The 14,768-nt window shown below is 42.8% G+C and overlaps 1 protein-coding gene across 10 annotated transcripts in view; it reads left to right on the top strand.

Annotated features, from left to right (window-relative positions):
• Positions 1 to 14,533, top strand: part of LOC110529501 (ubiquitin-conjugating enzyme E2 J1) — a 37,490-nt gene extending 22,957 nt beyond the window's left edge. For 3 of the 10 annotated variants that reach the window (XM_021611737.3, XM_021611739.3, XM_021611740.3), the window contains 7 exons: positions 581 to 654; positions 1,901 to 2,032; positions 2,679 to 2,763; positions 5,864 to 5,969; positions 8,159 to 8,285; positions 8,747 to 8,863; positions 13,034 to 14,533. In XM_021611737.3, coding sequence (XP_021467412.2) covers positions 581 to 654; positions 1,901 to 2,032; positions 2,679 to 2,763; positions 5,864 to 5,969; positions 8,159 to 8,285; positions 8,747 to 8,863; positions 13,034 to 13,318 — 926 coding nt within the window. In that variant the 3' untranslated portion in view covers positions 13,319 to 14,533. Of the gene's footprint in view, positions 1 to 580; positions 655 to 1,900; positions 2,033 to 2,678; positions 2,764 to 5,863; positions 5,970 to 8,069; positions 8,286 to 8,746; positions 8,864 to 13,033 lie in introns of all 10 variants that reach the window. The other 7 variants (XM_090183093.1, XM_090183091.1, XM_090183092.1 and 4 more) reach the window with 3 other exon arrangements.
• Positions 14,534 to 14,768: the final 235 nt, after the last annotated feature.

Below are 14,768 nucleotides of genomic sequence, written 5' to 3'. Positions count from 1 at the left end.
GGTGGGTAAGCGTAACAACTCAATAACTGAACAAACATAGAGAACTCCATGACCTTGCGCGCTGACAATTTTTTTCAATTTAAAATTTGTTTTCGATTTATCAGGGGCTGCTGCAGCACCCTCAGCACCCATACTTCCCGCAGCTATGAGGGCTGTGTACTTTAATTCAGGAGTCTAGCATACTGTTGTGTCAGTAGGGCTCTATAAAATCTATTATTTTTTGCCTGATTTCATTTAGTTTTTCCCAAAAATCATTTAATGCATTTTCTAGTAAGTTCAATACATTTTGTCGATTTCCTACTAAGTTCAACACATTTTTGAATATTGTTGAATTCTGTTTTAATGTCTGAATCCTGTGATTCTGTCCGCGTTTTCCACAACGCAGATTTTATAGGGCCCTATATTTGTCTGTGGATATGGGGATGTAGACCTACCGGTGGAGAGGATGCCTGGAACACCACATGCTAGTGGAAGTAAACTGCAAGCTTGGTGTCAGCTGGGATAAAGAATGAGTGGATGTCAGCTTTACCTGGCGCTAACCGTGATGTTTTGTTTGTTCTCTTCACCGGTTGGGTGCTAGCTGTGAAGAGGCTGATGAAGGAGGCAGCTGAACTGAGGCACCCCACAGAGCACTACCACGCCCAGCCACTGGAGGTCAGTCATACCTGGGGCCACCCAAACTCACTCAGGCTCATCATCAGATGACGCTTACCTGACACACTTGTCTAAATTGATGGTTCATGTGAAGGAAATGCTATAACTACCCCCAGTCACATCTAGCTAAGTGGATGGGTCACTATTGTCTAGACATGTACACGTTCATCAAATACAATAGATGGCCGAAATCACCCCCAGACATACCTGGCTAATTTGATGGGTCATGTAATAATTCGGCCGAAGTGGAGTCTTTTGTTTAGACATGTAGCTAGCTAGTAGGTAGCTAGCTAGCTAAACAATGAAACGGCATAATCCCAACTCATAAGACTAACCAATACAAACATTGTCATAGCTGTAGTATAAATATGCAGGTAGCTAAAGCTAACAAACTAGGTTCAATGTTAGCTAGCTAACATTAGGCTATAACTAGCAATGCAAATGGTTTTTCTGATTCTAATAATATTACTACACAGATCATACACGTAACTTTAGCTAGCGAGCCAGCAAGTTAATGTTCCCTAACTGAGAGATTGAACTTGCAATAAAAATGATTTTCTGACTAAATAAAAAACTTATATCAGAAAATGTAGCTAGACTCTTACCCGTATAACATGGATGAATTCTTCATGGCAGGCTGGAACCATTTAACCATTGTTTGTAGCTACATCTTGTTTGGCCAGCGTTGTGTCAAGTCACTCCGGTTCACATTGACCGTGGCATGTGCAGAAAGTAGCCCATCACTTTTTCCAAATGATCTGTCGATAGCGCCTGCTAAATTCAAGGCATCAATGTTGTTGAGAGAAGTAGCAAAACTTTTGTTGTTCTTGATGGCTAATGTTATATCTTTCAAAAAACGGAGCGTTAGCAAGGACTGTCAACACATACTGAAAAGCTCACATTACAAACTGAAGCATTCTACATGGCAGACCAATCCAAACTCATCTCCCAGCATGTCCAGCCCTTCCATTATCTCAGCCAATCATGGTTGGTGGGAAGGTTCCTGACTTTTTCCGTGGCTAAACCAATTAGGCTTAATTTAACAATTTTATTCGTATTTATGGATGGAATACAAGTTTGTTATGAAGGCACATGAAAGTTCACATGTTCCAGAAGGCATTTTAATTAAAAAAATAAATGTTTACGTTCAAATGCCTCTCCTGTGTAGTAGTGATGTGCAACATATGCCTAGTTTCCTGAAACGAGTCACATATGTGTTTGTGACTGGCCTGTTGTCTACCTGCAGGATAATCTGTTTGAGTGGCACTTCTCTGTCCGCGGGCCCCCGGACTCAGATTTTGACGGTGGGGTTTACCACGGCAGGATCGTGCTGCCCCCGGAGTATCCCATGAAGCCCCCCAGCATCATCCTACTCACAGTAAGACCCCCAGCACACACACATATACACACACACTTATGAAGATATTCCCCTCTTTTGATCAATCACAGCCAATTATGTGTAAATTGAAGTAACAAAAAGCAACCAATCAAATTATCAAAGGCTGGATGATAGACAGCTATAGATGTCTTTTCTAAACCCGGAGCCATATCATGACACACCGAGACACTATTGTCAGAACAAAGCCATGCCTGTCACTGCACTGTCACAGAAAACTTGAATGGTTCTGTGGGAAAGAAGCGGTAATGTGTTTTTTTTCATGCACCAATAATAACCTGAAGAATCAATGACAGGCTGATAAAAGCCAGTGGATCAGACAGGTTGTGACAGTCTTTTTTTATGTCCAGAGTCTCTTTTTTTCTCTCTCTCTCTTAGCTCAGGCTGGCAGGTTTTACTTGGTCTTTGAAGGCTCACTCTCTTTCTTTCTCTTAATATCCCTCCCTTCAACCACCCCCAGCCTCCACCTCACCTCAGCCTGTCTCACTGTCTCCCTGTTGCTTGTTCAACCTGGTTGTCATAGACCGTGATATGGTAATAGAGATCCTATCATCGAAATCCTATAAATCACTTATCTTTATTATACATGTATTCTATATGTAATTCTATGGATATGCTTCTCTTTCAGCCCAATGGAAGATTCGAGGTGGGAAAGAAGATCTGTCTGAGCATCTCTGGCCATCACCCGGAGACATGGCAGCCATCTTGGAGCAGTAGGTATCCCTTTGTAACTGGTGTCACTGTGCTTGCTTAACAGTACAGATACCTTCTTCGTGAGCCCGCACTGGTACTCGATCTCAGATCCTCTGCCTCGCTAACACGTGACCACCACCACTATTGAAAAGATGGCAGCCTGGCAGATAGTTTGGCTTACTTTAACCAAAAAAGGTCTTGAAACAAGTTAGAAAGGGCTAATTATCTTGATACATTTTCTGTGTAAGCAAAATCAAGTAAATGGCTTGTCTCCTCCAGCCTGGAGAGACACACACACACCCAGCTCACCACACAGTCCTTGTTCCCTCTTCCAGTCCTACTCATCCAGCTGCTGCACTAAACTTAGCCTAGCATCCCCACTCACTCGTTCTCTGCCTGCCAGGGACCAACACGAACAAACGACGGATTAAGACTTTTAATTTGAATTTAAATGAAGGCAGATATGCAAATGTTTTTTTGCTCAGGCATTTTTGTTCTATCGTTGAGCTTTTTCCCCGCAATTTAAAGAGTGGAAACTGGAAGGGGCTGAAAAGAAGACTTAATTTCAGAACAAAGTAAATAAGAAGAAAGTGTGTCACTGGAAATGCATATTTGGCACGCACATCTTATTCGATCACAAAGCCCTGTATTGGCAGCAGGCAGCACACTATTTCCTACATTAAGTCTGATATTTCCATTATTTTCTGGCATGATTTCATTTACCACCGTTAAGCCATCCTTTTCCTGAGTATTCCTCTCACGTTATTCTCCGTACCAAAAGCATGGAAATGTAATCAGATTCAATGGGAGAATCCCGCACTGCTTTTCTTTATATCACTTTCGGGGTATTTTAATGAGCATACAAAAGCTCATCTAAAATAACTCCTGCTTTTGTCCTCTGGGGTCACATGGCAAGCCATGCTCAAGGTCCTAAACGATATCATAACCTCCATCGATAAGAGACAATATTATGCAGCTGTATTCATAGACCTGGCCAAGGCTTTCGACTCTGTCAATCACCACATTCTTATTGGCAGACTCAACAGCTTTGGTTTCTCAAATAACTGCCTCGCCTGGTTCACCAACTACTTCTCAGATAGAGTTCAGTGTGTCAAATCGGAGGGCCTGTTGTCCGGACCTTTGGCAGTCTCTATGGGGGTGCCACAGGGTTCAATTCTCGGGCTGACTCTCTTCTTTGTATACATCAATGATGTCGCTCTTCCGCTGGGGATTCTCTGATCCACCTCTACGCAGACGATACCATTCTGTATACTTCTGGCCCTTCTTTGGACACTGTGTTAACTAACCTGCAGACGAGCTTCAACACCATACAACTCTCCTTCCGTGGCCTCCAACTGCTCTTAAATGCAAGTAAAACTAAATGCATGTTCTTCAACCTATCGCTACCAGCACCTGCCCGCCCGTCCAGCATCACTACTCTGAACGGTTCTGACTTAGAATATGTGGGCATCTACAAATCTCACATTAAGCTTCTCCAATCCAAAATGAAATCTAGAATCAGCTTCCTATTTCGCAACAAAGCGTCCTTCACTCATGCTGCCAAACATACCCTCGTAAAACTGACCATCCTACCGATCCTTGACTTCGGCGAATGTAATTTACAAAATAGCCTCCAACACTCTACTCAGCAAATTGGATGCAGTCTATCACAGTCACCAAAGCCTCATATATTACCCACCACTGCGACCTGTATGCTCTTGTTGGCTGGCCCTCGCTTCAAATTTGTTGCCAAACCCACTGGCTCCAGGTCATCTATAAGTCTTTGCTAGGTAAAGCCCCGCCTTATCGCAGCTCACTGGTCACCATAGTAGCACCCACCCATAGCACACGCTCCAGCAGGTATATCTCACTGGTCACCCCCGAAGCCAATTCCTCCTTTGGCTGCCCTTCCTTCCAGTTTTCTGCTGCCAATGACTGGAACGAATTGCAAAACTCCCTGAAGCTGGAGACTCATATCTCCCTCGCTAACTTTAAGCACCAGCTGTCAGAGCAGCTTACTGTGCCTGTACATAGCCCATCTGTACATAACCAATCCAACTACCTCATCCCCATACTGTATTTTATTTTTTTTTGCTCCTTTGCACCCCAGTATCTCTACTTGCACATTCATCTTCTGCACATCTATCACTCCAGTGTTTAATTGCTAAATTGTAATTATTTCGCCACTATGGCCTATTTATTGCCTTACCTCATTTGCACACACTTTATATAGACTTTTTTCCTATTGTGTTATTGACTGTACGTTTGTTTATGTATAACTCTGTGTTGTTGTTTGTGTCGCGCTGCTTTGCTTTATCTTGACCAGGTTGCAGTTGTAAATGAGAACTTGTTCTCAACTAGCCTACCTGGTTAAATAAAGGTGAATTATTTTTATTTATTTTTTAAAGCCAATGAGTCCATGGCCCAGAGATTGAACATCCACCACTGGGTTTTTGGTGTCTCAGCTCTCCACTACAGGCTCACTCCGGGGGGGCAGCTGCATTGGTTCCTAGATTATGTTTGTTCTGCAGTACCATGTCCAGTACCATGTGCCCACAGTTGTAATAATTTCTGGAGAGAGAATTCAGACAACCAAATCATCTGTTGAAACAGGCTTTCACTGTATAGCAGGCCTCCTTAACCTCTCTCTTTTCTTTTCCCTGTAGCTGTTTTTTCACCAGCTGTCCATTCTTTGCCTCCAGTCAGCCTGCTACTTGATTTCATAGGTGTTTATAATGTACATTCTAGCCTTTTTACAAATGTCTTTATTCAAATCATCCATTGGTTTTGAGTTGTTAGAAAGCCCTGAAGCAACCATGGACATGACAGAAGCTATCCCAATATTTTGCGAAAAGTGTCCCATCATGTCAGCTGGAGAATGCTATTTGAGGAGTTGCTGTGGCGAATGTCCTCAGAAATGCTTTCTAAATCCAGGCTTACGCAGTATAAAACAAAGCATTACTCCCGCAACGCATTACATAACATGGGTGGCGAACTTGACAGAATGTGCCGTGGTATTTCATGTGATTTAGCGACTCCCTTTATCCACTGCTGTTACGAGTCGACAGACAGTTTTTGGGGGGTTTTGTCTTTCATAATTTTTCTGTTTCTCCCTTTCAGTCAGAACGGCACTAATAGCTATAATCGGATTCATGCCAACCAAAGGGGAGGGTGCAATCGGATCCCTTGATTATAATCCAGAGGAGAGGAGAGGCCTGGCCAAAAAGTAAGATTACACAGATTAAACCCTCCACTCTTTCCACTTTACTCTCTTTCCAATGCAAAGATTAAGCCATGCAAGTCTAAGTACACACGGCTGGTAGGTACAGTGAAACTGCGAATGGCTCATTAAATCAGTTGAGTGTCTGCACTGAGGGAGGGATGGATGAATGGTGGTGATAACAATGACTGGGAGAGGAACAACACAACAGTCTGGGGTGAAATGTCTGTTTGCTGTTTGTTTCAATGTGTAATCCTTAAACGGTTCATTACATGTATGGTGGATACTTGTATCAAGCACTAGCTTTACATACAATTAGATGGACTGTATTTATCACGTGCCGAATACAACAGGTAGACCTTATCATTAAATGCTTACTTACAAGCCCTTAACCAACAATACAGTTAAGAAAAATAGTTAACAAAATATTTACTAAATAAACAAAAGTAAAAACATTTAAATAAAAGTAATACAATAAAATAACAATAATGAGGCCATATACAGGGGGTACCGAGTCAATGTGTGGGGATACAGGTTAGTCAAAGTAATTTGTACATGTAGGGGTAAAGTGAGAACATATAGTGATAGACAGGTGTTTATTTAACGAAGTTGAGAATAAAGTCATGCTTATGCAAGCATGTCATGTAATTAACACCTGGGCCACAGTGGATGTGCCCTCTACAAATAGCTATGTCCATTGCCAGGGAAACAAAGGCATGTCTGGGCATGTTGTTTCTCATTCTTCTTCTCTTATTGTTATGGGTCTCTCCCTCTGAAGAAACATGCAAAAGCTCTGTTGGAGAAGGTAAAAAAATGTGTGGGGGGGTCCAAGAGCTGTGTCCCAAATGACAACCTATTGCCTTTATAGTGTGTTCCTTTTGACCAGGGCACTGGTTCGAAAATATACAATAAAGGGAATAGGATACCATTTATGACGCATCCCAGATGACTGTCTGTTCTATTAACACATACAGACAGGGGTCTTTAGCGACTGGCTGTTTCATTAACACATGAAGATGAGATGTGACACGGGAACATATCCTTGTCTATAAATACATACAGTGCACTGCCTGCCTATTTATCTTCCTGATGAAAGAAAGACCCATGTTTCACAAAGGGCTGTCGTGGCTGCGATTGAGACAGCAACTTTGCTTTGATTTAAAAATTCCTTCTTGGTTGTCTCCGTACCCTATGGTAATTGTGAGAGCTGTCAGTCAACATCAGGGCCAGGGGCCCCTAGCAGGAAGCAGATAAACAGCAGCACAAAAGAAGAATTCAGAGTTGGCTCTGTTTCCTGACAGAAAAGTAAACTGCTGGAGAAGTTTTGCTGGCTGGCAGGCTGCTGTAATGACAAGTGTTAATAATGCAGAAGTTAGAGGAGGACATTTTTCAGATGGTTGTCTTTTCTGCCTATAAATATAATGATATTGGTTGAGTGGGAAAGCACATTGGAAGAATAGAAACTCTTGGGAGGTGATGCTTGACTTCATTGATGGAATTGTATTTTATATTTATATTGGTGTAGCTGTCAATATTCACAGTTGAATGTTGTCTTCACATAATGAGTTTCAATCCATCCGTCAAATTGCCTTCAACTCACCCACACGAGTCATCTTTGACAAACCAAATCTCTAAGAAGTTTGTACGTTTCTCTACGTTTTTTGTGTGTTGTGATGGGAGCTCCTGTCTGACTCAAAGTAAACAGCCTTGTGATCAGAGAGCATCAGCCAACACATCTCAACAGGGTTTCTGTCAGAGGATATAGGCCCAGATTGGCTCAGTAAGCCTAGGGCTGTGTCCCAAATTATACCCTATGCTCTATAAAGTGCACTACAGGTCAAAAGTAGTGCACTATATAGGAAATAGTGTGCCATTTGCGACGGACACCCAGACTCTGGAAACTCCTCAGGTCTCCTACCTGGATCAACTTTAATACAGCTGTATAGGACTAGGAAACGGCTTTGACTTTTATCACTTAATGCCTCCAAAACGTACACTAATCCAGGCCCTCTTTTCCTTAGGGGGCTGCTAGGGGTGAATGATTTCCGCTGATTTGTATACTGGTTTTATTGAGTCATCTAATCTATTCTTTACCCTTCTTGTCAGATGAATCCATTGGGCTCCTGGAAAAGTCAATGGAAACCCTTTCTGCCCCTAAGTTCCCTAACGCTCCCTCCCTGCCGACCCACTGACAGATCCCAGGACTTCTGCTGTGAGACCTGTGGCTGCTCCTTGCTCTCTGCCCTCCTAGGTCCCTCCCCCACTAACCCCAGTCCAGATGACCAAGAGGACCAAGAACTCGCCCAGCAGATCAACTTCAAGGTGTGCTTGTCGCTGCCAGCCACAGTCCTACCCCATCCACGTATTATTGTTTATTTACATTCTATTCCAGTGACTTCAGAAGTGTTACCAGTTGTCAGAATTGGATGAATTGTGTTTCCATGTCTTTACCCATTCGTACTTCAAGCAGTCACAGACAGAAAAGACAATGGGCTTTTCACCCGAGGAATAATGTCTCTGGCCTGTGGCCAGAGCTAGAGTACTTACTGTATTCTCCGACATTGCTCATCCAAATATTTACATATTCTTAATTCCATTCCTTCACTTTAGATGTGTGTATCGTTGTGAAACTGTTAAATATTACTTGTTAGATATTACTGCACTGTTGGAGCTAGAAATGCACACATGTTACGGTTGTAGTGAAATGCTTATGTGACCATTACAATTTGATTTGAAAACATTGTGGGTGACAGCATCCATTTCCTGTGTGTTGCTTCCTGCAGGCAGAAGCCAGGCAGGCCAGTGAGAGCACAGGGGCAGAGAGCGAGCCCCCCACAGACCCCCGGGGAGAGATGTCCACCTCGGGGGGACAGGAGGAGGAGGAGACCCACGCTGAGCAGGTGAGACTAACACCACCAGGGTTATGCTAGCTAGATTGTGATGGACTGAGAGATCCAGCTGCAGTAGAAGGCCAGCATCCCAGAGTCGCCTCTTCACTGTTAACGTTGAGACTGGTGTTTTGCGGATACTATTTAATGAAGCTGCCAGTTGTGGACTTGTGAGGCATCTGTTTCTCAAACTAGACACTCTAATGTACTTGTCCTCTTGCTCAGTTGTGCACTGGGGCCTCCCACTCCTTCTTTCTATTCTGGTTAGAGACAGTTTGCGCTGTTCTGTGAAGGGAGTAGTACACAGTGTTGTACGATATCTTCAGTTTGGCAATTTCTCGCATAGAATAGCCTTAATTTCTCAGAACAAGAATAGACTGACGAGGTTCAGATGAAACTTCTTTGTTTCTGTCCATTTTGAGCCTGTAATCGAACCCACAAATGCTGACGCTCCAGATTCTCAACGAGTCTAAAGAAGGACAGTTTTATTGCTTCTTTAATCAGGACAACAGTTTTCAGCTGTGCTAACATAATTGCAAAAGGGATTTCTAATGATCAATTAGCCTTTTAAAATTATAAACTTGGATTAGCTAACACAACTTGCCATTGGAACACAGGAGTGATGGTTGCTGATAATGGGCCTATGTAGATATTCCATAAAAAATCTGCTGTTTCCAGCTACAATAGTCATAATGTCTACACTGTATTTCTGATCATTTTTATGTTATTTTATTCGACAAAAAATGAGCTTTTCTTTCAAAAACAAGGACATTTCTAAGTGACCCCAAACTTTAAGGTAGTGTACATGGGTAGAGAAATAACTATATACTGAAGATATTTGCTATGTTGGGGGATTATTCATTTATTTGCCATAGATGAGGTTGGCATGGTTGCACACGATTATTGTGCCTTGTCGCAGAAGACAGCCTAAAGTCTATTTTCTCCGGTAACGTCATCTGTATTATTCTCGAACCATTAAATAGAAAAAAGTTAATTATGAGAGGTATAGAAAGGAGCGGCGGGGGGTCCCTGGGCTCCAGAACAGAGGATAAAAGGGAGAATATGGCAATGTTGTTATCCCGTAAATCATCCTTCATCTCTCATAGTGCTTTATGTAATGTTGTAGCACAGCGGAGCCACATCAGCCACTGTCACTCACTCAGTGAACATCCCTTTTTAAATCACTGTGTTTAATGGCTCGGTGGGTAATATTGTATGATGACGGTGCAGGCGACTCTCTGGCCTTACAGCTTCTCCAGGGTTCTCCAACTCCGTGTCAATGAGGCATGATGCCACTGTCTAGCAGTCACCTATGACAACATTAAAGATAACTGTGATAGGTGTTTTCTTATAAACCGATTATAGCTGGATATCATCGTTATAATGTATTATTTTAGTAAAAGGCATAAGCTGACTCGTGCCCAAAAATGTTGTGTAGAGCTGTACTCCCTGTTCACCCATGACTTCATGGCCAAGCACGACTCCAACACCATCATTACGTTTGCCGGCAACACAACAGAGGTAGGCCTGATCATTGACAACGATGAGACAGCCTATAGGGAGGAGGTCAGAGACCTGGCAGTGTGGTGCCAGGATAACAACCTCTCCCTCAACGTGATCTTGACAAAGGAGATGATTGTGGACTGCAGAAAAAGGAGGACCGAGCGCACCCCCATTCTCATCGACAGGGCTGCAGTGGAGCAGGTTGAGAGCTTCAAGTTCCAAGACAATCATGAAGAGGGCACGGCAACGCCCATTCCCCCTCAGGAGACTGAAAAGATGTGGCATGGTTCCTCAGATCCTCAAAAAGTTCAACAGTTGCATCACTGCCTGGTATGGCAACTGCACGGTCTCTGACGGCAAGGTACTACAGACGGTAGTGCATATGGCCCAGTACATCACTGGGGCCAAGCTTCCTGCCATCCAGGACCTCTATACCAGGCGGTGTCAGAGGAAGGCCCAAAAAATTGCCAAGGACTCCAGCCACACTAGTCATATAATGTTCTCTCTGCTACCGCACGGCAAGCGATACCGGAGCGCCAAGTCTAGGTCAAAAAAGCTTCTTAACAGCTTCTACCCCCAAGCCATAAGACTCTTGAACAATTAATCAAATGGCTACCCGGACTATTTGCATTGTTCCCCCCATTTTTACACTGCTGCTACTCTCTGTTTATTGTCTATGCATAGTCATTTTACCTCTACCTACATGTACATATTATCTTAATTACCTTGACTAACCGGTGCCCGCGCACATTGACTCTGTACCGTAACCCCCTGTATATAGCCTCGTTATTGTTATTTTATTGTTGCTCCTTAATTATTTGTTATATATATATATATATATATATATATATATATATATTTTTTTTACTTTCAATGTAAGGTCTACCTACACCTGTTGTATTCGGCGCATGAGATAATAAAAATTAGATTTAGGTGCTGACTAACGGATAGTAAACTCTAAAAAAAAAAAAAATGAAAAGTAGCTAATTATGCTCCAAGACATTGAATGTGTCTAGCAACCAACATTTCAGCATGCAGTGCCTTCTTCTGCGTGCCAAAACGTTGGTTGCTAGCCCCATTAAATGTTTGGGAGCCTAATTAGTGTGCAACTTCATTTTTATAATGTATTATAAATAAAAAATATGACAGGAAAACATGGCCATTTCCAATCCTGGTAAAATGAGTGTGGGTATGTCTCTTCATACTATAAAGGGGCTATGTAGATTGGGATTAAATCTGTCTGAATTGACCTGAGAGAGGGACAGGGAAAAAATGTACTTGCCATCTGCTGCTGGATGCAGTAATAAACGAGCGATATAACCTCTGGCCGGGAGAGGGACCGACCAACTTCACCCCTATAGAAATAGAATAGATCATTCTGGTTCTGGGATTATCCCACCCATTAACTGTGTCGTCACTGCCTGTCTTCCTCTTCCTTTATCAAACTGAACAGAGTGATGTAGACAGGATTACAGCTCCCTGCTCTGTCCCAATGTCTCTCTCTGCAGACAGCCCTCCCTGTCCTGCAGCCATCCCCTAATTATGAGTAAGATTCAGCTTTCTCTCTCGGTGTAAAACCTGAGCTGTACCCTATTGCTGCTTTAAAGAGTTCCCCCTTAAAATGACCGACTGTAGCATTTTTGTTAAATTCAACTGTGTTGGTTTGACTGCACTACAAGGACAGTTAGTCCCAAGCAGATTCATAGTGTATACAGTGCTTCGGAAACTATTCAGACCCCTTGACTTTTTCCACATTTTGTTACGTTCCAGCCTTATTCTAAAATGGATTCCATTGTGTTCCCTCCTCAGTCCACACACATTACCACATAAAAAAATCTAAACTTGTTTTTCCTTTGTCATTAACAAATGTATTAAAAAATGTTTTAAGTGGAAATATCACATTTGCGTAAGTATTAATACCCTTTACTCAGTACTTTGTTGAAGCACCTTTGGCAGTGATTACAGCCTCGAGTCTTCTTGGGTATGACGCTACAAGCTTGGCACACCTGTATTTGGGGAGTTTCTCCTATTCTTCTCTGCAGATCCTCTCAAGCTCTGTCGGGTTGGATGGGAAGCGTCGCCGCACAGCATTTTTCAGGCCTCCAGAGATGCTCGATCAGGTTTAAGTCTGGGCTCTGGCTGGGCCACTCAAGGACATTTAGAGACTTGTCCCGAAACCACCCCTGCGTTGTCTTGGCTGTTTGCTTAGGGTCGTTGTGCTGTTGGAAGGTGAACCTTCGCCTCAGTCTGAAGTCCAGTGCACTCTGGAGCAGTTTTTCATCAAGGATCTCTCTGTACTTTTCTCTGTTCATCTTTGCCTCGATCCTGACTAGTCCCCCAGTCCCTGCCGCTGAAAAACATAGATTGATTAGGGGAAAAAATAATGTACGAAATTTTTGAATAAGGCTGTAATGTAACGAAAAGTGGAAAGTTGAGGGGTCCGAATACTTTCTGAATGCACTAAAGCCCTAGGCATGGTTGTGTGTGTAGTGTCTGTGTATTCGTAAAGTGTGTGTGTGTGTGTGTGTGTAACTGTTGTATGCACGTGTTTGGGTTCTTGTATTGTGGGTGTGTGTCTGCATGCACGTGTGCACCATGTTGAACGGAATGTGTGTGTTTATTCGTACTGTGTATGTTGGACCACAGTCTGATCCTGTGTATGCTATGCTGTGCTCCCAGCAGGCCGATGCGGCTCCAGCTGCCAGTGAGGACGAGCCATGTCCCACAGCCCCAAGCAGCCGTTCTCTCAGCCCCCACCAGCGCCGGGCCCAGCAGCACCAGAGAGAGTCCCCCAGCAGGCCCACCTTCCCTGCCTTCCCCCACACCGCCACCCCCCAACCCCCTCAGGACGCCAGCCACACAGGCTCTGTGGTGCTCATCATGGTGCTCGCCCTGCTCCTGGCTGCCCTCATCTTCCGCAGGATCTACCTGACCAACGAGTACAAGTTTGACTACGAGCTGTGATGAAACTGACCTGAACTTCCCCAGACCACCAGACACCCTAGCTGGCAACAAACTGACTTTATCTCTTTACATTGCCAGCCTAGAGCCCTGGAAAACCTTCTGTTCATAGAGGGTTAGGCATAGCCTTGGTGACTGTTTCTCCCACTAAGTAAAGAGGGCTTGCTTTACAATGAGGGTAGCCTGCATTCCTGTGTAGGATGTGGTCCAACTCCAAGGTGTCTTTTATTACTTTGAATTGACTCTAAACTGTATCACATTTTAAAGATAGGTCCAAACCTTTATAGAACACACACTTTGGGCTGTATTCACAAAATGTCTGAGTAGGAGTGCTGATCTAGGATCAGGTGCCCCATGTCCATATAATATAATTCATTATGATCTAAAATAAAAATAGATCCGCACTCCTGAGGTGCTTTATGAATACGGCCTGAATCTCTACTTTTAATTGTGTCAGGCAACTGTTTATCATGGACTGCTGCTTGCTCTCATTTAAACAAGTTAATGCTGTATCATATGACTTGTAAACAATGAAGACTATTACATTGATTTGTTTGTCTCAAATAATTAATTGTGCACAGGGAATCAATATGCATAATAAATTGTATACAGATAAGATGCTAATTATTTCTGCTCAAATGTTACGCCATTGACATTTTCATTGGTTAGCCAATTCTCCGGTGGTTTCTACTTTATCGGCAGCAGATACAGTGCAGCCAACTATACATATACTTCTGTCAATCTTAGCCTGAGTGTCAGTTTGTTTCTGCTCTCTTGCCAATTCCATGCTGTTCATACCTGGCGTTATCACTGATTGGGTCCAAAGATAGTGAGACAGGGATGAGGCAATAAACCATTGTCAACACAAGCGCTTCAGAAAGGGAGATTATACAAGAAAGAGGCTGTATGACTTTAGGCCCACCTTTTTGAAGTTCTCACAAGAAATGGATTGGGGACTAATGCAAAGCTATTTAAATATTGTACTTCAAGGAAAATAAAATGTCCAGAGTAAGTCCTCTCTCTAAGTTGTGTTCTCATGATATTTGAGCCATGTATAACAGCTTTGCTCATGTGAATACTGAATCCATTGCAGACAACTTAATGTCTTAAGATGGCATTCATCCATCGTTTGACTGTGTTTGAATGCTACATATGAACATTGTATCAGAAAATAAATGCCTTGAATAAAAAAATAAAATGTTCCTGTGTCACAGTTAACAGATTCTGTAATGTTATTTATTTATTTTCTAGGTCCCGGTGGATGACAAAGTAACACTTAGTTATCCATCGCCACACAGATCACCATTAAGTGATCTGAAGATTGTAGAACACATTTGATATGTGCATGCAAAAGGGTCAGGTTACACCATCCAGTATGTGTTCTCTCAAATCTGTATTCTTAGGATATGCACTTACTGTTGATATGAGACTTGATTACAAGGCCTTTTACATT

The sequence above is a fragment of the Oncorhynchus mykiss genome, chromosome 8 (genome assembly GCF_057628025.1).
Source record: "Oncorhynchus mykiss isolate SJ-2025 chromosome 8, ASM5762802v1, whole genome shotgun sequence".
NCBI lineage: Eukaryota > Metazoa > Chordata > Actinopteri > Salmoniformes > Salmonidae > Oncorhynchus > Oncorhynchus mykiss.
The sequence above is the reverse complement of the archived record's forward strand: the minus strand, read 5'-3'. Positions and strand labels throughout refer to the sequence as shown.